The 25,732-nt window shown below is 35.0% G+C and overlaps 1 protein-coding gene across 6 annotated transcripts in view; it reads right to left on the minus strand.

Annotated features, from left to right (window-relative positions):
* Window positions 1-25,732, minus strand: part of Ccdc171 (coiled-coil domain containing 171) — a 391,269-nt gene that overhangs the window by 357,987 nt on the left and 7,550 nt on the right. For 4 of the 6 annotated variants that reach the window (XR_007340888.1, XM_048783929.1, XM_048783925.1 and 1 more), the window contains 4 exons: window positions 21,158-21,315; window positions 14,419-14,554; window positions 9,153-9,327; window positions 1,463-1,653 (listed from right to left, as the gene is read on the minus strand). Coding sequence is in view for 5 of the 6 variants with exons in the window: in XM_048783929.1 (XP_048639886.1) it covers window positions 1,463-1,653; window positions 9,153-9,327; window positions 14,419-14,554; window positions 21,158-21,201 (546 nt within the window). In the remaining variant the exon portion in view is untranslated. Of the gene's footprint in view, window positions 1-1,462; window positions 1,654-9,152; window positions 9,328-14,418; window positions 14,555-21,157; window positions 21,316-22,453; window positions 22,506-25,732 lie in introns of those variants that run through there. The other 2 variants (XM_048783927.1, XM_048783928.1) reach the window with 2 other exon arrangements.

Raw genomic sequence — 25,732 nt, forward strand, 5'->3', positions numbered from 1 at the left:
CTACATTTACAAGATCTAATTTGGTTCAAATCCTTAAAGATATAAAACACAGGTTCCCTGAGAAGACCAATTTTCTAATCTATAAGCTTTAAAACTAAAACCCCATTGAATAGAAAAACTCTATGGTTTATATGAGAAAGCCTCCATGTCCACATGGATCTATTCAATAACTATTACCCTCAAAACTTTCACTAACGGTAAGCCATCACAAGACTGTTGAGGGTTTTTCCCCACTATTCACCTACACACAGTGACTCCTACTTGACTCCAAATTCTCCCAAAGGTCTCATGCAAATGGTTTCAAAGTCAATAGCCTAAACTCAAAGCATAGTTCTCTGAAGTTGCTGTAGAGATCATATCAAGATCTTTTATCTTGAGGTGCAGGCTGATTGTAAGAAATGCTGCCACCATCACCCCTCTTTCCCCATAGCTTCAATACATTTTATATGCGGAGGATTACACAGACCCACCTAAGGACTTGTAGTACCAGCCACCACCTACACGTCCACCATTCTAACACTAATGGAGCCCTTGGATAGACTAGGCACGATTACAGAATCTAGGAACACAGCAGTAAACAAACAAAGTAGGGTTACAACATAAAGGGATCAAAAGTAGACCTGCTGACAATGTCTGAGAACCCTCGTGCCAAAACTTTTACCTTTAGTAAATATTTTTGTAAAATTAATCTTTAGTGAAGATACATTTCCAGAATTTAAAAAGAAAAATTTACACCAGTGATCTGTATAGAGCTTTTTTTTTTTTCCTAATTTTAACTGTTGCTTCAAAAACATGACAAATACAGACAATTTAAAATCTACCATAAAAGTGGCTAACAACTTTAACTTTAAACTACACTTGTACTTTAAGGGATAAAAAGGAATTTTTTTAAATCAGAGAATGGCTCACAATAATTTTAGTAAAAGTTAAATATTTTATACTCCATAAGTATGTAGAATGTGCTATATATAGACACTGAAGTTTAAATCAAACATAGCAACATTTTTCTACATTTATCTTACATTCAAAACAAAACCTAGGGGCAGGGGATATAGTTCAGTTGGTAGAGTGCTTGCCTTGCATGCACAAGGCTCTGGTGGGTTCAATCCCCAACAACATACAAAAAAAAAAAAAAAAGACTTGGCCTCATATTTCTAAAATTCCAAATTTTCATGTTGCTAGACCAAAAAGGCTTTAGGTTCTTATCATTTTGCAATTTGCCTGCATAAGTGTTTTTGCTATTTTTAATTTTTATCAGGGATATCAAACTTTTTCACAAAACAAATAGCATACATATTAATATTGCTAAAGCATATTATAAGAAAGAGCAACAAAAATGCATTTAAAAAAGAAAAAGGGAGAGAGATGGAAGAAAGGAAGGAAACCTAAGGATAATTTCAATATACAACACATCTCAATGGATATCATATATAGAAAAATTACTTCATAAAAAATACTTTACCTGTAGAGTTTTTTCAAGTCTGCTTTTTTCCTTCAAAAGTAAATCATATTCTGTATTGCAATTTTGAATTATATTGTCTCTTTCCTCCAAATCATGTTCAAATCTTCTACATTCTTCTTTCCATTTCTGCTGGGAACTCTGAAATACTTTCTCAATCTCATTTACCTTTTCTTGAAGTTCTGAATTCTGAGCTATTAACAGATAACAGAACAGTAGGTATATTTATAACCATGAATTAAGTCATTAGGAGTCTACAAATCTAAGCACTGGAGCTGATCCTATTTACAGCATGATTTTAGGATAAAACATTTAATCTTTCACTTTAGTAAACTCTTGAAAAACTTATTGCCCCTGAACCAATCTATTAATAGTTTCTCACTCTCTTCTTCTCCTTGATTCAAGGTGACTTTGTTATGAAAAAGGCATGCCCAAGAATAGATACTCCAGCAATTCTACTGCTTTTTCTCTTATTCAAGAAAAAAAAAAAATCAAGCTGGGCAATGTGGCACACGCCTGTAAACCCAGCAGCTCAGGAGGCTGAGGAAGGATTGTGAGTTCAAAACCAGCCTCAGCAACTTAGAGAGGTCCTAAGCAGCTCAAGGCGACTTTATCTCTAAGTAAAATATAAAAAAGGGCTGGGGACCTGGCTCAGTAGTTAAACACCTCTGGGTTCAATCTTCAGTACCAAAACAAAAAAAATCAAAAAATATATTTTAAAGACCATGACAGAGTAATTTTTTTTTTTTTTTTTTTTTTTTTTTTTTTTGCGGGGAGGATATCTAGGGATTGAACTCACAGGTACTCAACCTCTGAACCACATCCCCAGCCCTATTTTGGATTTATTTAGAAACAGGGTTTCACTGAGATGCTTAGCACCTCACTTTTGCTGAGGCTAGCTTTGAACTCGTAATCTTCCTGCCTCAGTCTCCCGAGTCACGTATAACACTACTTTTTTTTAAAAGACTCAATAGATCATAAATTTTGGTATTTGACTATTGGTAACAGACTGGTTATGCCATATCTTACACATGAGACTGTCACAAAAGAGGGTGAGAACCATTACTCGAGCCTTTAGAACTGAAGCTCTTTACTCTTCCAAATTTATGCACTACTCATCTCTCACCCTGTTATCTCAACAATAAAAACAATACTTATCAACATGCTACCATTGCTGTGTTTTAGCATCTAGAAAAGAAGGAAAAGTTTCCAGGTCTGGCTCTACCACCTACCATCAGAATAAACCTCTCTGACTCTCTGGCCCTCAGTAAGAATAAAAATGTTAAATTGCTATGAAGATAAAAACAAGAACACATGTATACAAACACACTTGTTTTGTTAAACAACAACAAAAATGCCAGTTATGTTAGTAGTATGATTTTAAAATTATATTTGAGTTGTTCTTTGTTTGTTTGTTTTTGGTACTAGGGATTGAGCCCAGGGGCACTTAACCACTGAGCCACATCCCAAGCTCTTTAAATATTATATTTAGAGACAGGGTCTCACTAAGTTGCTTAGGACCTCACTAAATTGCTGACGCTGGTTTTGAACTTGTGATCCTCCTGCCTCAGCTTCCTGAGCTGCTAGGATTACAGGTGTATGCTACTGCAATGACTTTGTGTTTTAAATGGTCCGTTCAAAAGATCCAAACCTCAAAGGAATAAAAGGTATAAAAAGATAATATGTAAAAAATCTCCCTCTCCTTTTATTGCAGTCTCAGAGAAGATACTATCCCATGGTTGAGCATCCAGTGTTGGAGGTAAAAAGTTTGGGGCCATTTTGATACCTATCCTTTGCAACAGGCCTACTTTACTTTTCTCTTTGAAAGATTTTAGGATCTTCTTTTTCTTTATTTTTCTGAAATTTTATACTACTTCATCTTCAATGGGTCTATTTCATTCTACAGTGGTGATTATTTAATGGACCCTTTCAACCTGGCAACCCAGATTTTTAGTTCTGAGATGTTTTCTTGAGCAATCTCATTGATGATATTTATCCCTGTTTTTTCTCTTACCTCTTTCTTGCACTGTTTCTTATTATTTGAATTGGTCCTTAAATTTTTGTCTCTTCTGTCCTACTTTTCCGCCTGTCGTTTTACTCTGAGATATTTCTCCTATCTTCATCTTTAATGCTCCTATTAACATTTTTCATTTCTATTTTCATGTTTTCAATATATTCTTTGCAGTACTGGTAATTGAATCCAGGAGCACTCTACCACTGAGCTATAACCCCAGAGCTTGTTATCTTCTATTTTGAGACAGTGTCTAAATTTCCCAGTCATGCCTTTTAGAGTTCCTCCTATCTCAGCCTCTCAAGTAGCTGAGATTATAAGTATGCACCACCATGCCCAGCTCTAGAAGTTTATAGTTTTTGTTTAATTTCTAAGAATTTTCTTTTTTTATAGCATCTGATTCTTGCCTCATGGATGTAATATATTCTCTGAGGACATTAATATTACTTGTTTGTTAAATTTCTTTTTCCTACAGTTTTGGTTTCTTCCAAGTTGATTTTTCCTCTCTCCAATTTAAAGACTTTCCTCAACTATCTGGTAATTCTCAGTTGTCTACTTCTTTAAGAATAATGAACTATTAGTATAATACATTATATACTCCAACATACCCACCACCTCGATTTTTTTTTCCCCTGTTCTGGGGATCAAACCCAGGGCCTTGCAAGTGCCCTACCACTAAGCAAGTGTCCTACCACTAAGCTACAACCTGAGCCGCCGCCACCACTGCCATCACCACCTAGATTCTGAGCTTGAGAATGGAAATTGACAACTATGGCCCACTTAAGGAGAAATCTGGCTGGGTCACATGTTCATGTAACCCCAACATTAATATCTTAGGTATTTCCTCTTGGCTTGGTCAGGTGACCCGAAGAAAAATTTTGCAAATCTCGACATGGAATATAGGAATCTCGGTACCAAAATTTGGGGAAGCCAGCAGAAAAAAGAAGCTAGAAGAAATGGTTCTTCAATATTCAAAATAGGAATATGCTACCTTCCTATTTTTGCCAGTTAAAAGACCCTCTATTTTACCATTACCAGAGCTTAAGCCTCTGGACTTTCTCTAGGAAGTGGGTGCATTCCCAGAGTGGAATGCTCTTAGGAAATCTAACTGCTGTGAAAATCTAACTGTGTATCAAGTAGCCTTCATCTAGTCCTCATTTTATCTCCTATAATTACTCCCTTTCCAAATTCAAAGGTATCTGGTGCTTTCAGACCATGAGGCTTCTGACTATCTAAGAAGTTATGTGTCAGCTTTCTTCACTCCCAGAATTAGGATTCTGATGTGTGAAGTATGCTAAATCACTTATTCCTTATCCATTTGCTTTCCAGTTTCCAAATTTTTTTCTCTTGTCACATCTTCTATTCTCTCAATTATTACAGGAATATCTTTTTTAATATCCCACTCTATCCTCAATACTTTATTCTTTTAAAACCCAAAACATAAAGTTTGAAATATTATATGATAAACACCAATGTATCCAAAACCTAAACTCTGTAGCTCTTAACATTTTGATATTTTGTTTTATCAAACCACTTATTCATCTATCCATGCATCCTTTTCATCTATCCATCAAATTTCTTTACACATTTCAATACAAGAAACAAACATTAGTACATTTCACTCCTAAATAATTGACCATGTATATCATTAAATAGAATGTAATATAGTTTTGCTTTTTCTGTGGGTGAAATTTGCATAAATAGTGAAATGTACAATTCTTTTTATTAGTTTCTTAATTATTTGTATTTATTTTTTATTAATTAATTTATTTATTTTAATTAGGTGTATATGATAGCAGAATGCATTTTGATTCCTTATACGCAATTGTAGCATGGTATTGGAAATGCACAATTCATTAGTACACCATGCAGAAATTTTGCAAATATATAGAACAGTTCCTTCAACACAAAGAGTTCCCTCATATCTTTTTCCAGTCAACCCTCACTATCAACTCACCCCAGAGGCAACCATTGCTCATATTTTTTCTTATCTTTTAAGTTCTTTTGTTGGCGGGGAGGGTAAAGGGGTATTGAAACCAGGGGTGTTTTACTAGTGAGCTTTCTTCATTATTATTACCAGTCCCCTCCCCTTTTTGTTTTATTATTCTTTTTTTGAGACAAGGTTTCACTAAGTTGCTCAGGGCCTAAATTGCCTAAGGCTAGTCTCAAACTTGCAAACCTCTTGCCTCAGCCTTCCTAAGTTGCTGGGTTTACAGGCATACACCACAGTATCTGGCTAACATTCCTTTCATAAACAGTATGTCCTCATGTGTATAAAGTTCTTTAACACAGTATAATGTTTTGGGGGATTAATTCATGTTATTGCACATATTAGTAGTTCATTACTTTTATCACAGAGTAATATTTCATTGTATAAATATAATGTAAGTTGTCTCTCTATTTTCTAGTCAGTGGACATTGTTGGGGCTGTTTTCCAATTTTTGACTACTACAAAATATAAATCTTTTATGAACAAATACTTTTTTCACTGGGAAATACTAAAGAGTGAAATTTCTGGGTCATAGGATAAATGCATGATTTTTTTTAATTGCCAGGCTCTTTTTCAAAATGGTTGCACCATTCTACACTCCCCTAAGAAAGCACAAGAGCTCCACATCTTCATCAACATGTGCTATTCACAGTCTTTTCAATTACAGCCATTTGATGGGTATATAGTAATAACCACTGTGGTTTTAATTTGCTGTTCCCTGATTCAGATAAAGTATTTTTCATGTGATAAATGACTACTCTGTCATCTTCCTCTATAAAGTATCTGTTGAAATTGTTTGACTTAAGGCAAGTAATTTCCCATCTGCCCTGGACTTCAATTTCCTGACTCTTAAATGAAAATCATTAATTTTTTGTTCTTTTTGGTGATATTGGGGACTGAACACAGGGTCTGATACATGCTAGGCAAGTAACTCTCCCATTCAGCTACATCCCCATCCTTTTCTTTTCTTTTTACTTTGAGTCAGGGTCTCATTAAGTTGCCCAGGCTGGCCTTGAACTTGCAATCCTCCTGCCTTAATCTCCAGAGTAGCTTGTATTACAGAGGTACATGGCACACCAGCTCGAAAGTCATTAACTGTTTTTCTTTTTCTTTTTTTTTTTTGTGATGCTGATGATTGACCCCAGGGCCTTGTACATGCCAGGAAAGTGCTCTACCACTGAGCTACATCAGCAGGCCTAAATTTTACATCTATTATTTTCTAATTCTTATATTCCAAAATTTAAGTAGTGACATAGCTACTAAATACCAGAGGTAATTGTCAGAACTCAGACACAATATCCCAAAGAATGGCACCTTAGTATTCTGAGTATTTGTGAGCTAAGGGAAACAAGAGGGTCTAGGAGGCAGAGAGGTCTCTCCAGCCTTCTCCTGCCTTCATGTCTTCCACTCCTTTACTCCATCCCCCAAAGCAAGGCATAAAACCTAGAAATGTCTCTCTGAGTTGCCTCCCCTGAAAGTAGGTCATAAGACCCTCTGTGACAGGTATCCTGCCCTATGCCCAGAGGAAAGGAATGCTATTACAAGTCTTGCTGTGCTCACCCCTCAGTTTATAACCATTAGATCACACCCTTTTTGTCTAACTATGTTTCTCCACAGCTATCTACTTATTTCATCAGACTTAGAATAAAAGTAGTTTTCCCTGGTCTTTGTATCTTCATTTCTGAAGGTTCCTATGACACATAAAATTTTGTTAAATAAATTTTTCTCATGTTAATCTGCATTTTGTTTTAAGGAAGTCAACCATAAAACTTGCAATGGGTGAGAAAAAGATTATTTTCCTCCCCTACATAATTAAAAATACTTCTGACAAATGTGAATAATGAAATGCAACTGGTTACTACACTAAATATACACTAACCACTACGATAATTATAATTTAACATTTATTTAGCCCTATGCAGTTAACAAAGCAGCTTATTTTCTCATTTCATTCTTAAAACAAGCTATATTCAAGAGGCTATGGTTGTGGTTCAGTGGTAGAACACTTGCCTAGTGTATTCAAGGTACTGGGTTCAATCCTCGGCACCACATTAAAATGAATAAATAAAATAAAGGAATAAAAAATGTTGTATCTGTTAAAAAAAAAAAAAGCTACATTCAAATATCAGTAAAAAAGTAGTAGAACAACCAAGTCTTCCAAATTCACATTCCATTTTTACTTAAAGCTTCTGTGTACAAGAATGATTTTGATAATATTATTATGTGGGGGCTTTTTGTTTTGTTTTGTTTAATTTGGGGGTTTGGTTTGGTTTTTTAAGACAGCGTCTTGCTAGATTGCTTAGTTGTTCTTTAAGCCTCCTGCCTCTGCCTCCCAAGTAGCTGGGATTACAGGCATGCACCACCAAACCAGCTAGCAACATTATTCTTAATAGCGAAAAAACTGGATGCTACCCAAAATGCCCATCAACAGTGAACAGATAAGTTTAAGTATGATACTCAGTATAACATTAAACATCAAAACCAAGTTCATGCAACAATATGGATGAATCTGCCAAACACAATGTTGAAGGACAGAAGTAAGATACAAAAGAATTATACTACAAGATTTCATTCTCAAAAAGTACAAAAAGAAGAAGCAAAATTAATCCATGCTATTTAAAACTAAGGATAGTAGTTATCCTGATAAAAGCATTTTTGGTAATTTTCTATTTCATGATCTTGATGTTTGTTATGAGTTATAGAGTTATCTAGGTGAATCTATATGTGTGTGTGTGTGTGTGAAATTTTTTTAATAAAAAGGTTTTTAGTTAGGTTCAAGTACAATATAACAGATAACTTTTCTTCTTTTCCAGGTATCACACTCTAGATTAGAACTAGATAATCAACCAAATTGATTAGTGTTTCTTTTTTTTTTTTTTTTTAACCTCCATAGTGCAGGAGATTAAACCCTGGGATGCTCTCCCACTGGGCTATATTCCCAACCCTTTTTATTTTTATTTTGAGACAGGTCTCCTGAGCTGCTGGGATGTATGCATGCACCACAACACCAAATTTAATGATTAGTGTTTCTTAAACATACAGATTGCAGTATTTTTTTGAATATATAAATTCAAACTAGAAATTGATTCAGTTTATAAGTGATGAGGTGGATTAGAATATATACTTAAAAGAAAATGAAAAATTCCCCTGTGATTCTGACTACAAAATTCCCCTGTGATTCTAACTACTCACAAGCAAGTTGCTCTAAAAGTGATTAACAGAATTTTGAACCTATTTTTCCATATAATGTAACAACAACAAAAAAATTTACCTAGGACTGGAGGTGTTACTTAACGGTACAATACTTGCCTAGTATGTGCAAGGCTCAAAACTCAATCCCCAACACCACAAAAAAATTAGCTTGGGCTGGGGTTTTGGCTCAGTGATAGAGCGCTTGATGAGCATGATTGAGGCCCTAGGTTCAATCCTCAACACTACATAAAAATAAATAAATTAAATAAAGTTATTGTTCCTATCTATAATTTTAAAAAAAATATTTTTAAAAAATTAATATAATGTAGATGAATATTCACATAACTTCCAGAAGATTTTACATACACTCAATGAAGTCCTTCCACCAAAGACCAATCGGTAAATCAAATCCTACCTCTGATCCCATGAGGATATTCAAGTAAGTAATGATATAGAATGAAGTTACAATCCTAAACACAGGAAGAAATAGAAAGTCTTACCACAGAGTTTTTCTTGGATCCTATGTGCCTCAGCTAATCTTTCCTCAGCAGCCCGTCTTCCAAGACCAGCTTCCTGTCTAGCGACAGCGAGGTCATATTCCAAACTTTGTCTCAATGCTTCTCCTTTTTCAACCTCGGACCGGAGCTTGGCAATCTGGCTCTCACAGCTTAACAGCTAAAAACAGATTTCTGAGTTCATGCACCAATATTAAAACATGTCTGCAAAATTATGAACCTGAACTTAAACATTTAAAATTCTTAGAGAGGGCTGGGGATGTGGCTCAAGTGGTAGCGTGCTCGCCTGGCATGCGTGCAGCCTGGGTTAGATCCTCAGCACCACATACAAACAAAGATGTAGTGTCCCCCGAAAACTAAAAAATAAATATTAAAATTCTCTCTCTCTCTCTCTCTCTCTCTCTCTCTCTCTCTCTCAACAAATAAAAAAATAAAAATAAAATAAAATTCTTAGAGAAACTTGGTTCCAAGATATTGGTCTGATAAGAATTAATAAGGGCCAGAATTGTGACTCAGCGGTAGAGCACTCGCCTAGCATGGGCGGGACCCGGGTTCGATCCTCAGCACCACATAAAAATAAAAAGGCATATGTTGTGTCCATCTACACCTAAAAAATTAAAAAAAAAAAAATTTAAAAAAAAAGAATTAATAAATCTGTTTCTGGAAACAGAAGAAAAGAAACACTACCTTACTAAATGACATTCATGAAGTTTCTTATTTTAAAGAATCCACTAAAGAAATAACACATTTTAATCAGAAATAGTTATACTTAAAAAAAAAATTTAAATGCATGACACACAGTAAACAGTTAAAAACATATTTTCTCCTCTACTCTTTCTATTCCCTAAATGTAATCCAGAAGCACACTGCATCATATTAAGTTTAGTAAATACTGTCTATTTTATTTCTCTTGACTATGACATCATTGATAGAACATAAAGTAATAAAAGTACCAATTTTACAAAAATGTTATCAAACTGATATTTAATTTGTTATCTTCCAGGATGTACTATGACAGACATAGGTCAGGGTTAGAACTAGATAATCTATAAGGCCGTTTCTCACTCTAAAACTATATGAGCTAATCAATGATTCATTAATAATATTAAACACTTGGTATGTGGCAAGTATAGTGAAAGATACAAAAACAAATGTTACAATGCCTTGACTCAAGGGAATAAATGTTGTAGAAAGGTATATGTTAGAAGAAAAGCAAAATTATTTACTGCTGGTAGGACAGAGATGGTGGAAGATAAAAAAAAAAAAAAAACTACAGAAAGGCACCTTATAAGAACATCAGGTTAGGGCTGGGGATGTGGCTCAAGCGGTAGCGCGCTCGCCTGGCATGCGTGCGGCCCGGGTTCGAACCTCAGCACCACATACAAAACGAAGATGTTGTATCCGCCGATAACTAAAAAATAAATATTAAAATTTAAAAAAAAAAAAAAAAAGAACATCAGGTTAAAAATAAATGGTCTAGGGGCTAGGGTTGTGGCTCAGTGGTAAAGTGCACGCCTAGCATGCATGAGGCACTGGGTTATATCCTCAGCACCACATAAAAAAAATAAATAAAGACATTGTGTCCACACAAAACTGAAAAATAAATATTCTTTTTAAATAAATAAATAAATTGTCTAATTACCAAACAAAGACAAAAGGATTTCTGAAGGACAGGATCAGAAATTAGTACTATTAAAACAAATTTAAAAATAAAAAAAAAAAAAAACAAGAAACTACCACTAATACACGTTCATATGCAGAGTGTGACTAAAGCTATATTTTTTCTCATATAAAGAACTAATTAAATAAGAATTTTTAAAAATCCATTCATAGTTAAAAAAAAATCATAGAACCACATTAATTATAAAAGTTCAAGGTAACTCCAACATTTGTTTCAGATTCATTCCATCCCTCCCTGTTGATTTCTTCTCCTAATAAAGGTATTAACAACTGGGCATTCTTGGTGGCCATTTACATGTTCGCACTCAGATTCCTACCCATCTTCTCCAGCTTTGTCCTCTGTCATAGGAACTACATTTCCCAAGATTCTTTGATAACCAGCTTCCCAACATGTTTGGCCAATGAGAGACCCTTGAGTACCAAGATACTTCTTCCTGTCTAGATCTACCTCAATCATTGTGTCTTCTAAGAGTTCAAATCCTTCTGAATAGTACCCCCCACCCCTTCCCTGCTCTCTTCTAAGAGTTCTGGCTTCTATGAGCTTTCAGAGCGGAAGTTGCTACCATCCAGGCTACCATAACACTGTTATTTGTCTCTTCGGATCTCCTAGTACCTTCATAAGCAACACCCTCTACGTAAGTCCCTTTGATGAAAGACTTAGCATGGTTTCTATTCTTATGGTTGAACACCCAATAATCTTGTTCTTGGTAGCTAAATGGTCTCAAGATGGTTTCTGACACTGAGCAATTAACCTCTTTGCGCCTTAACAAGGGAAGACCTCCTTGCAGGTAGATGTGGGATCCACAGAATACAGTGTGATTACAATTAGTTAAATGATAATGTGTAGCTATTTAGGATGAACTGCAAGTTGAAGACAAGACTTTGGGAAATGAAGTAGTGACAACACTTAACCTTTATTGGTAGGAATCTGAGAGCGAACACGTAAATGGCCACCAACCTTTATTGTTTACCCCAAGACCTAAAAGGTAGGGAGGCTAAATCTCAATATACTAGAGAATTTACAAAAACAAAATGATAATCTCAGGGCTTCAGAAACTCAGCTTTAAAGAGTCAGAAAACCAGAGAATTGTTGCAATAACTTTAAAAGAATCTCTTATTTCTTATAGCCCCAGCGCAGACAAGGCTAAAGACCAGACTAAAAATCTAACCACGGAGAATGCAGAATCATAAGTTTACTGGAGAATCTTACCAAGTTTCTATTGTTAAGATAGTTTTGGCTGAGGGCTGAGGCTGTGGCTTAGTGGTAGAACACCTGCCTAGCATGTGTGAGGCACTGGGTTTGATTCTCAGCAGCACATATAAATAAATGACTGAAATAAAAGTCCATACATCTAAAAGAATATTTAAAAAAAAAAAAAAAAAGATAGTACTGGCTGGACACTAAATAGGAAGGAAGGACACGGATTGAGAGAGCTTTTGGAATTAGACAAGCCTAAAACCTGTTAACCCCACATATTTCCAGAATATCCCTTACAACAAAAATAGCCTCTCTTCTTTGACTGAGGTAACCAGCCTTCTGTTGCTTAAAGATTTAGTAGTGACCACACCAGAAGCAGCTGCCTGTGAGAAGACTTGCAAGATCCACCTCCACTATTATTTATCACCACAGATTGACTCATATCTCAGTAAACTGCAAGAGGAGACATACAGAGCCTACTCTAAGACAAAATAGCTTGTAGAGTAGAAAAATTACAATCTGGCTAATTTTTTATTAGTAAGAATATAGAGAACATTTATATGATTGCTGTAGATTTAATAAGCTATCCCTGAATAGTATGCTTGGATGAGTCACTAAAAACTGAATTCAAAAGTAATTAAACAAACTGAATTCAATGTTGACCTACAATCTTGGGTAGGGGTGCCTACACTGAACCCAAGGACACTTTTAACACTAAGCTAATTCCCCAGGCCACTTGTTAGTTTTGTTATGTTTATTGGTATGGAAACCTGGGGTACTTAACCACTGAGCCACATCTGCAGGCCTTTTTATTTTGGGACAGGGTCTCACTATGTTGCTTAGGGCCTTGCTAAATTGCTCAGGCTGGGCTCGAACTTGAGATCATCCTGCCTCAGCCTCCTGAGTGGCTGGGATTACAGGCATGCTCTACCACATCCAGCACTCATTTTATTTTTTATTTTGAGACAGGATCTCACAGAATTGCCAAAGCCAGCCTCAAACTTGCGTTCCTACTGCCTCAGCCTCCAGAGTGGCTAAGATTATAGTCATGCACCACCATGAAGACTACAATCATTTAATGAAGTCAAAATGCCAGTACAACCCTTATAACATCCCTGATACACAGAATAAATAACTAGCCCAAGCTCATATGTCTTGCAAATGAACAGGCCAGGAATGAATAATTGATATTGATATTGTCTCATCTTTTGTGTAATTTGATATTCTTCCTACTGCATTAGGCTTTTGATGCTGAGCTTCAAAAATGAATAAGATTTGAGATTGGTGATACAGCTGAGTGATACAACACTTGCCAAGCATGTACTGTATTTTACCCCCAGCACCTCAACAACAACAAAAAATGAATAAAATATACAGACCTAACACAGAAGCAACATAAACATATAAATCATGAATTATCTTAGAAGGGTAAGAAAACCACTGTCCTAGAAATGTAAATGTATATACACATACAACTTAAAATACAAATGCACAACTTAAAATACAAAAACACTAAGATACAATTACATAATAAAATGGAAATTCATAACATGAATTTCACTATGATTAAACATTCTATACTGGAATCCAATTTAAGAGATAGTTCCATGATTAAAGCCATAAAGTAATCTACATTTTGATTTCAAAAATGTCTAATTTATAAATCCTTTAGTTATCACATTCAAATTTTTAATTTTTTTTTTAGTTGTAGATGGACACAATGCCTTTATTTTATTTATTTATTTTTATATGGTGCTGAGGACCCAACCCAGTGTCTCACACATGCTAGGTAAGCACTCTACTGAGCCACAACCCCAGCTATTACATTCAATTTTTTTTTTAATTTTTTAATATTTTTAATTTTTTTAGTTTTCGGCAGACACAACATCTTTGTATGTGGTGCTGAGGATTGAACCCTGGCCGCACGCATGCCAGGCGAGCGTGCTACCGCTTGAGCCACATCCCCAGTCCCTACATTCAAATTTTTGATCAAGTCAAACCATTAATAAAAACAAATTTAAGACAACAAACATAATTCATTAAATTTTATTATTACTATGTAATTCAACTGTATAAAAATTATGTTTTCTTTATTATAATTTCCATTTACACATAAAAATGATACAATGATGAATACTGAGCATGGAGTTTGTAATATAAATCTAAAATATCAAACTCAACTTTTTTTTTTAATATTTGTTTTTTTAGTTGTAGTTGGACACAATACCTTTATTTCATTCATTTATTTTTATGTGGTACTGAGGATCAAACCCAGGGCCCCGTGACTGCTAGGCGAGCATTCTACCGCTGAGCCACAATCCCAACCCCTCAAACTCAACTTTTAACATCACTTGAGAGGAAAATAAATTCTACCTCTGCATTGTGCTTAGTTGTCATTTCTAATTTTTCTTTCTTAGCTCGATGGAGTTTCTTTCTGAGATCAGCAGTAACATCCAAATCTGCTTCATTTTTAAGCATCTGTTTTACTTCTGGTGAGGCATTCTTCAACCTACAAAATAAGAACATAATAAAATATATTTCACAGGATTTCTGACATTTCTGATAACTTATTTTAAAACAAGAAATACATGATTAGGTTTTTGACTTAAAGAAATTTACAATCTAGTAAAAGATGTCCACTACAAAAGTTGGATAGAAATGCAAAGCAGTATATCACTTGTAGCAAACCATTGGCCTCTGGACATCCACTACATTGTTCAAGACTGGTATTTAATTGGGCATGGTAGAACATGCCTGTAATCCCAGCTACTCAAGAAGCTGAGGCAGGAAGATGGTAAATCTGAAGGCTGCCTAGACAACTTAGGGAGACCCTCTCAAAATGAAAATAAGAAAATGGGCTAGGGATGTACCTCGATGGTAAAGTGCTTGCCTAGCATGTACAAGGCTCTCGTTTCAATTCCCAGTACAGGAAAAAAGAAATGATCATATCACATCTAGTCATATCACAAGCTAGGTAGTTGTAAAAAACGGAGTTCTTTCTTTATCTTTTTCCTTTTTTGGTACTAGATATTAAACCCAGGGGCTATGAGCCACAACCCTAGTCCTTTTTATTTTTTGTTTTGAGCCAGGGTCTCATTAAATTACCTAGGGCCTCACAATACTGTTGAGGTTGACTTTGAACTTGTGAACCTCCTTTCTCAGCCTGGAATTACAGGCATGTGTCACCACAGTGCCCATTTCTTTTATCTTTTTAAATGATTCATTTTATTTACTACAAGTGCAATATATATTACCAAAAGAAAAGGCATAAATAAGAGAATACAGACTTAGTCTACTTTAAAATGGCAGACTAAAACACTTTACTCTCTTCCTACTGAAAGAAAAATAAATAAAGTAATAGCAAACAGAATTTAAAGGTAGAAACCCACAGGAGAAAGAGCACAGAAGATGAGACAATATCAATGAAGTACTGGAAACTATAAAGTTGATATGTAACTGATTTACTTAAGAAAGTTAAATTCAAAGCAAGCAGTGGAAAAAGCAATGTGTTTGCATCAGAGCCCCAACAAGCTAAGTCACTTTAACACTTTGAAAAATGGGGGTGAAGTAGAGCAGAAAACAAGAAACTTATTTGAAAGTTTTACAACAAAATAAAACAATTAGGTCCTTGGATCTTCTACTCCACACACGTACAACGGGGTACTTATCTCTTCCCCAGTCTGGCAGAACACTAGGTTTCATTCCCTGGAGAGGGGAAAAAAAAAAAAAAAAAAGGATCCTTGACCAAGAAGTGGGAGGCAGGGAGGGTAGGGGGAAATGATGGGGACTGATATTGGCCAAATTGTATAGTTACATTGTGTGCATGTACGAATATGTAACAACAAATCCCATCAATATGTACAACTATATTGCACCAATTTTTTAAAAGTAGAAAAAAAAGAGTGTTCTTGGATTATAAAACATTATATACAATGGGGTAATGGTTCCCTACTAAAAATATGAGGCTTCCCATGGAAGGAATAGACGAACTCTAGATCAGGCAGAGGGGTTGTTGGGGAAGGAAGGGGGCATGGGGTTATTAATGATGGTGGAATGTGATGATTATTATTATCCAAAGTACAGGTATGAAGACACGAATTGGTGTGAATATACTGTGTATACAACCAGAAATATGAAAAATTGTGCTCTATATGTGTAATAAGAATTGTTATGCATTCCGCTGTCATATATAAATTTAAAAAAATAACAGGCTTTAGTAAATTACAGATGCCTCTCAACTTACATTAGTATAACATCCCAATAAAACCACTGAAATTGAAAATTCTTAAGTTTAAATGTATTTAATACGTCTAATCTACCATACATCACAGTTTAACAACACAGTACACTAAATCAGTTATTTACCCTCATGATTACATGGCTGGCTGAGAGCTGCAGGCCGCCCCCATTGCTTGGAATTACAAGAGAATATTGTACCACATATGCTAGCATAGGAAGAGATCAGAATTCAAAATATGATTTCTGCTGAATGTATATAATTTCTATACCACTGTAAATCATAAGTTAAAGTATCCTAAGTCCGGGACCATCTTATAATGAATAAGATTTAATATTACTTGTCTGCCAGAATAATGATAGCCAAGCAGAGTTTGGAAGTATCTTCCCTGGATAATCTAGCCCTAAAGATGCTGATGCCAACCAGCAAAACAACTTAACCAGATCACCCTATAATGAATGCCACAATCACAAAGCCTCACACACTAAGCTTCCAGTCATCTTTTAGAGTAAGTCCCTACTTTTAAATATGAATAGGCAGTCAAGGATAACCAAAAGTTTCATCAAATCTGAAAGAGATCAAAAATAAGGTGAGAGGAAAGGAGCCCTCAAAAACCATGTATAGGGCTGTGGCTGTAGCTCAGTGGTGAGCACTCGCCTAGCAGGTGTGAAGCACTGGGTTCAATACTCAGCACCACATAAAAATAAATAAATGAAATAAAGGTACCTTGTCCATCTATAACTAAAAATATTTATTTAAAAAAAACTATGTAGAAAGAAGACAACTTTAAAGAGGGAAAAAAATGAAAAGTAATGTCCTTATAAAAACAGGAAAAGATTATAACAACCATAAAATCACATCCATAGCTACAATAAGAAAGGAAATATTCTGATGAAAAAATATAGCTCTTGGGAAATAAAAACAAACAGAAATGGAAAACTAAATAAATAAATGTAAAAGAAAAGTCTTTAAAACAATAAAGGGAGATGAAAATATTTAAAAATTAAAAATTAGAAGACTAACAGGTTCAAAACCTAAATAAAGAGTTTCAGGGCCAAGATTGTGGCTCAGTGGTAGAGCACTTGCCTAGCACATGCGAGGCCCTGGGTTCAATCCTCGGCACCACATAAAAATAAATAAATAAAATAAATATATTGTGTCTAACTACAACTAAAAAAAATAAATATTTTTTAAAAAAAGAGTTACAGAATGAGAAAATATAAATTTGTAACAAAAACACTTATTATTTTACAAATACTGTGCTAAACATTTTACACATACAACTTACTTAATCTTCATAACAAACACATTAGATAGGTACCATTACAACCCTTACTGTACAGATAAGGAAACTGATTCACGGAGAGGTTGTCCAAATTCACAAGGCTATCAAGGAACAGGGGTGGAATTCACACTCTGGCAGCTTGGCTCCATGATACATAAACTCTATTTTTCGGTGGGGGAGGGGTGCAGTACTGGGGATTGAACTCAGGGGCACATCCCCAGCCCTATTTTGTATTTTATTTAGAGACAGGGTCTCACTGAGTTGCTTAGCACCTTGCCATTGCTGAGGGCTGGCTTTGACCTCAAGATCTTCCTTCCTCAGCCTCCCAAGCTGCTAGGATTACAGGCATGTGCCACTACACCCAGCTATATATATCCTCTTTACAGCCACTATTACTCTCTGGATAGCAGGAAATTATTAAATAGTAGAATTTTTTTTTAAATCTAAATTCTGAAGGATATGAGTTTCAACCCATGAAGTATGAATGCATGCAAATTTCAGAAAACAAGGGACCAAAAAAGAGCTCCTCCAAATACGAGAGAGAAATAAATGGGTTTTACATAAAGGTTTAAAAAATTCTTTCTCGGGCTGGGGATGTGGCTCAAGCGGTAGCGCACTCGCCCGGCCTGGGTTCAATTCTCAGCACCACATACAAACAAAGATGTTGTGTCTGCCGAAAACTAAAAAATAAATATTAAAAAAATTCTCTCTCTCTCACTCTCTCAAAAAATAAATAAATAAATAAATAATTCTTTCTCAACAGAAACACCAGAAATTAGAAGACAATGTTTCAATGCCTGTCAAAATTCCAAGGGAAAATAATTTCCAACTTAGAATTTTTTGCCCAAAAAGTTATCATGCAAAGACAAGGCCACAAGAAAGACTATCTTTCAGATCCTCAAGGCTTCAAAGCATTTGCCTCCCATGAACTGAGATTTCACAGAAGGCTAATGAAGGATTTGTTTGGACCTAAACTGAGAAAGCCATGGAGATAATACAAGCATTCAACAAAGGAAAAAAGCAAAGGGATTTCCAGGATAGGGAAGAAAGGATATGCTGAAATGACACCCAAAATAAAATACAAAAAAAGGCTGAAGATGTGGCTCAGTTGTTAAGTTCCTCTGGATTCAATCCCAGAAAAGAAAGGAAGAAAGGAAGGAAGGAAAGAAAGAAAAGAAAAGAAAAAGTCAAGCCACAAAATGGGAGAAGAAATTTGCAAATCACATATTTGTATCAAGACTATATAAAGAGGGCTGGGGATGTGGCTCAAGCGGTAGCGCGCTCGCCTGGCATACGTGCGGCCCGGGTTCGATCCTCAGCACCACATACAAAGATGTTGTGTCCACCAAAAACTAGAAAATAAATATTAAAAAATTTTCTCTCTCTCTCTCTCTCTCTCCCTCTCTCCCTCTCTCTTTAAAAAAAAAAAAAAAAGACTATATAAAGAATTAAGTTTCAGGGCTCAGGGGAAGAGTGCTCGCTTGGCACATCCGGGGTCCTGGGTTTGATTCTCAGCACCACATAAAAATAAATAAAGGTATTATGTCCATCTAAAACCAAAAAATAAATATTAAAAAATCCAAAGATATTACTGAAATGTCCCACTGCTGTATCAATTAAAAATAAAATATATATTTTTAAAAAATTAAGTTTCAGGTGTGGTGGCTCATACCTGTATAATCCCAGCAACTGAGGAGGCTGAGGCAGAAAGATCACAAGTTCAAAGCCAGCCTCAGCAACTTGGTGGGGCCCTATACAACTTAGCAAGACCCTATCTCAAAATAAAAAACAAAAAGGGCTGGGGATGTGACTCAGTGGTTAAGCACCTGTGGGTTCAATTCCCATTACCCCAAAAAATCTTAAAACTTAATAAGAAAATGACCCAATTTAAAAACGGGCAAAAGATCTGAAAGGACATTTCACCAATGAAGATATATGAATGGTCAAAGGGCACATTCAAAGATGTTTAGCATCATTAGTCATTAAAAAAATTCAAATTAAGACCATAATAACATACCACTTTACAGCTATAGAAGATATCTATAATTAGATAATAACAAGTGTTGGTAAAGATGTAGAGAAACTTAAACTCTCAGATATTACTAGTGGGAATATATAATGGTCCAGTCACCTTAGAATATAATTTAGCAGTTTCTTAAAATTTTCATCATAAATTTACTGTATGATAGAGCAATGCTGCTCCTAAGAAATTACCCCAAAAGAGAAGCAAAAATATTTGCCAACACAGAAGATTTATTTGCAAATATTTATAGCCACATTATTCATAGTAGCCAAAAAGTGGAAACAACTCAAATGCCCAACAACTGGTAAATAGGTAACCAAAATGTAGTCTATCCATAAAATGGATTATTGTTCATCAATAAAACAAAACAAAGTAGTAATATATGCTACCACACAACAGACCTCAAGAATGTACCCCAAAAACTACATACTGCATGAGTCCACTGATATGAGTTGTTCAGAAAGGTAAATCTACATATATATATAAAAAGTAGATCTGTGGTAAATAGAGTTCAAATAACTTTATTTGGACTCTAAAATTAAGAAGAATAATTTAGCCATTAAAAAATACAACAGATGTCTATTGATGGTTCCTCTCCAAATTGAAAAGAATGATACTAATAATACGAAATACTATAATTTTAATCCAAAATATAGGTTTATATAACACTGATATTTTCATTTTAAAAATCTGGACAAATATTTACCAAAATGTTAGAGTAGTTAACTCTAAGAGGTTAGATTACATGCATACATATATACATGTATACCTTCTTAAACTAAGTATGAGCAAGAAATACCCATTTTCTACCCCCACAATGCTTTTTTTAAATACACTTCAAATGCATTATTTTAAAAACAGAATACAACAGACAAATATAACCTCAAATGTTTTAGTTTTAGATTCACAAAATATTACTGATCTGTGACTATAAAAGTTCTGATCATTTACTTTTTATTGTAAACTACATCTGGTAGAGTTTTACTCTCCTAAATGGTCCAGTTTTGTATTATGCACTTCACCTACCAGAGATGAATGAACCAAATATAAGCCCCTTACCCAAAGGCAGAAAGAAATCCATGGTACAAAAAAGATGAAACATAGCAATTAGATGCTTCTTCCTCAAATGTAAACTGAGAGATATCAAGTAAAAGAGCAGTTAGCAACAGGAGCCTAAGCCATGAAGCAGAGCTGCAGCAATGAAGAAGAGTAATGAGACCCATAGATGTTACGGCAAAACAAAGCCATGATCAAATACAAATGTAAATAAGCAGAAATACAAGAAAAAGACTTAGAGTACTGGAAAAGAATAAAGACTAACAGGAAGTTTAGATACAAGAACTTTTATGGTCCAAGTTAACAAAGGAACACAACAGTCCCCATAGACTATCTAGCTCCAATACTATCCTTATGAGGCATCATCCCTGCTCCTCCAGTCCCAAGAAACTTCTACTTCCTTTATCATCCCATGAGCATTCTTACAATTAGCTCCACCAACCACTTAAATTCTCCCTGTTCCTTACACACAAAAGCATTTTTTAACTAAAGAAAGAGACTGGAGGCTTACCTTTGGGTCTCACCAGTGGCATTATTTGAAGTGTTTAAACTCATGGTAAGTCTTCCAACTCTTTCAAAATACCCCACTGTTTCTTAATGATATACCTCCTTATTGATGACTGAAATTGTCCAAGATGTCTGTGACTTACAGGTTAGATGGACCGAAGTCTGTTAATATAATAAACAATACAACAGCAGTTTTATATTGAATCCTGAGAGTATGGGTGACTTTTCTTTTGATCTATGGTATTTGTTCACTTTTAAATTACTGTATAACAAATATGGAATTCTAAGAAGTTGTAATGTTTTATTTCTTTTAAAAAGCACTAGAAGCAAAAATGACAAAATGTTTAAAAAATGTTCCTTCTTATGAGAACAAGGTAATGATTAGCTTTAATTTCTCAACTGAAAAATTATAGCAAGTGACAAATTACTCTTGAACTCAGAAAAGGAACACACAGAACTCTAGGGCATAAAATTCAATTTGAAAGAAAGTAAAATTCAAGGGCATGTTTGGGTCCCCAAAGCCTTTCTCATAAATGAGACACTTTTAAAATTCAATGTTGCAACCAAAGAGGCCAAAGTACTCCCAAATAAAAATACCATGGTAATTTTCTTTTTTTTTTTTTTTTAACTTCAGATGGTTTTCATTCAAAAGTTCTCAAGAGAAATCAAACAGAAAAGTTTTGACTCACTCAAGTTCACTCAAATTTACAATTCAAAAATGTCTTTTGAGCTGGGTATGGTGGCGTGCACTTATATAGTCCCAGCACTGAGGTATCTAAAGCAGTAGGATTACTTGAGACCTGAGTTCAAGGCCAGGCTAAGCAATATCATAACATCCATCTCAAAAAAAAATTATTAATTAATTTTTTTTAAATTTTAAGGTTTTTTTTCATAATACTTTATTCTATTTCTTTGTTTTTATGTGGTGGTGAGGATCGAACCCAGGGCCTCACACAGTGCTAGGCAAGTACTCTACCACTAAGCTACAGTCCCAGACCTAACTTTTAAAATTGTTTTTAATTTTAAATAAGTATCTTGGCCTTTAATAACTCCTGGAAAAGAAACCTAGAGTTATTTTCTTAAATATTTTTTTAGTTGTCAATGGACTTTATTTATTATATGTGGTGCTGAAAATCGAACCCAGTGCCTCACACATGCTAGGCAAACGCTCTACCACTGAGCCACAACCCCAGCCCAAGAAACCTAGAGTTATTTTTAACTAGTTACTACTAGCAAGGCTGCAACACTAGTAAAATAAAAATTTTAAATTAACTCTGTTTCAAGGTATGATGGCACACACCTGTCATTCCAGTGATTCAGGAAGTTAAGGCAGCAGGATTGCCAAATTTGAGGTCAGCCTCAGGAACTTAGAAAGACCCTGCCTCAAAACAAAAAACACAGGGCTGTAGCTCAGTAATAGAACACTCCCAGGTTCAATCCCTAGTACCACACACACAAAAATTAACTCTCTTACCAGGTACAGTGGTGCACACCCGTAATTCCAGTGACTCAGAAATCTGAGGCAGGAAAATCATGAGTTCAAAGCCAGCCTCAGAAAGCAACTTAATGAGGCCTTCAGCAACACAGTGAGACTCTGTCTCTAAATAAAATATAAAAAAGGGCTGGGGATGTGGCTCAGTAGTTAAATACCCCTGGGTTCAATCCCTGGTACAAAAAAAAAAAAAAATTAACTCTCCTGATCATGTAGATAACTATGAAAAAGTTGTTTGTTTTTTTTACTAATCTATTCAAAAGATCTTCCTTCATAATTAATCTTTAAATAATTTAATTATTTTAATAATTAATCCACAGTAATTTTCAAAGGCCAAAGAGACCAAGGAGGAAAAAGGAAAAAGAATAATATTTATCATGCACTCTGGCCTACTTTCTGAAACTCTCTTCCATAGGAGCTACTTCAAATTATACAGAGTCAAGGACTAGGGTTGTAGTTCAATGGTAGAGCACTTGCCTAGCACATATGAGGCACTGAATTTGATCCTCAGCACCATAAATACATAAATAAATAAAGGTATTGTGTCCATATACAACTAAAAATATTTTTTAAAAAAATTATACAGTCAACCATATAAAACTACTTTATTACAGTGTTAAGCAATCTTAAACCAAAAGATAATAATAGTGCACTTGGTTCAAACATATACAAATATCAACATCCCACAAGTACCTTTTTGTATTCCCATAAATCCATATCCAAAGAAAAACCATGAGTTTTAAACTCAGAAAGATCAAACTAGGATTCCAATAAGTATCTTAAACTATGTGGTCTTGGGCAAGTCATTTAAATACTTTGAACCTGTTTCCTCTACAATAAAAAGGGGATAATTATATCAACCTCATATATTTAAGATTTAAATCATTTATACAGGACTGTGATTGTAGCTCAGTGATAGAGTGCTTGCCTAGCACATGCGAGGCACTGGGTTCGTATCTTTAGCACCACATAAAAATAAATAATAAAATAAAGGTATTGTGTCTACAACTCAAAATATATTGAAAAATAAATAGATAAATATATACAACAATTACATAGTACCACCCATTATCAGTTTTTATTACTGAATACAAACTCTGAAAAACAAAAGTATCCAATAAAGAAAGGTAGTAGATGATATTTGGGGTCATCTGGTCTGGGAAAAAAAAATGTAATAAGAGAATTATTTAGTGAAATTATGGGTGTGCAAATATATACAAAAGACTTAAAAGAGAGAAAAAGGTGGCAACCTGTTCTATCATTGCTCCAACTAAACATGCCTCAGAAGAGACCACTGAAAGAAAAGGGATTCAAGTAAGCAGTCTGTCTCAGCTATAGCGCTGAAAATTGATGACTCCTATAGACACAAAAAGCTCTTTAAAACAGTCAGAGGTTCATGTATCTCACAGTTCATGTAGAATAGATACTGATGTACAATAGTTTGGCCTAGGGCAAGTACAAAGGAATTTTGGACAAGACCAGGAATAAAAACCTATTTCTGGTCTGGGGACATAATTCAGTGGTAGAGCATTTGTCTAGCATGTATGAGGCCCCGGGTTGGGTTGCCTCCCTATATTGCAAAAAAATAAACAACAACAAAAAAAAGACACCATTTCTCCAGGACCAAATAACTTTGAGAATAGTGATATACAAACAAATAACAAATACAAACAAATATTATTAATCTACTGAGCACCTTACTACAGTATCAAGGCACTGTACTTGGTACTTTTATCTAGACCTTTGCTCCCTACAACACTACAATCTACATTGTACCATTTTTCAAGGAAAAAACTAAGGCTCAAAGATTAGAAATAGCTTGACAAATGTCACATACTTACAGGTTCAAAAATCCCAACTCACAACTGTCTGACTCTAAGGCCCAAATTCTTTCTGCAAGAAACTTTATGATTCACAAAGTTTACCTGTAAGTTATCACCTCAGGTTTATCATCCTTACTTCAATTAAGGAAACTTATCTGATCCAAAGAAGCTAAATGACTTGTGCAATACTAGTCAGCTATTAAGGGGTAGCACTGGGATACTGAATCCCAAAACCTTTTTGTCTTACCACCATGCTTCCAAAAGTCAGAACTCTGGGGAACTGAATACGGAATGGAAGAAGAGTTAGAACCTTTAAAGAAATGGACTTAACTGTACTGAAGAGAAATGTCCAAAGTTAAAAAGTATATATTTAAAATCTATTTTTGTAAAAAATTTTTTAAAAAACTTAAATACACATACACACACATAATGCACACATGTTTATGCATATGTGGCACAAGAAGGACCAACAAACCTCTATTTACCTTGCAGGAAAAGAACTTAAAATGGACTGAGGATGTAGCTCAGTGGTAGAGCGCTTGTCTAGCATCCTCAAGGTCCTGGATTTGATCCCTAGCACCACCAAAAAAAAAAAAAAAAAGAGAGAGAGAGAGAGAAAGAAAAGAATTGTATATAATTATAGCCTTAATGATGTCTTTTTAGTTAATCTTGGGAAGAGAAGTGCAGAAGTTTATCAAATTTTAATAAAGTTGTTCCAATAAAACTAAATTGAAAATACTCATCATTTTTAATGTATTGTTTGTTTTGGCATCTAATCATTTTCAAATCTGAATGGTCTTATCTACACAGATAGTGATATCTATAGCTCAGGATGGTATTCTTCAATTTCCAGATCATTTATACAGATAATATCATAAACAAATAGTCCCCACCATCTTCATCCCTGGTGTTACTCTAATATAAATCCTCCCATTTACTGTGATCAACTTGTGATTTAATTTTATGCCACCCCCATGATTACCATACATTATATAAGCCTCTTAAGGGCAGGGGTTATAGTTCAATGATAGAGTGGTTGCCTGGGACACGTAAGGCTCTGGGTTCAATCCCCAGAAGGGGGTGGAAATGAAGACCCTTAGCAGCTTGAATGACAATCTCTTGCTGTCCTCAAAGAGGCAAACTGTCATGCTATGAAATGGCTATACAGAGGGCCACACGGCAGAGGACTGCAAAAAGTCTCTTAGACCTAAGGGTGTCCTCCACCCAATAGCTAGTACATAGTCAGATCCCTCAGGTATATGGT

Source organism: Marmota marmota, unplaced genomic scaffold, assembly GCF_001458135.2.
Source record: "Marmota marmota marmota unplaced genomic scaffold, marMar, whole genome shotgun sequence".
Taxonomy (NCBI): Eukaryota; Metazoa; Chordata; class Mammalia; order Rodentia; family Sciuridae; genus Marmota; species Marmota marmota.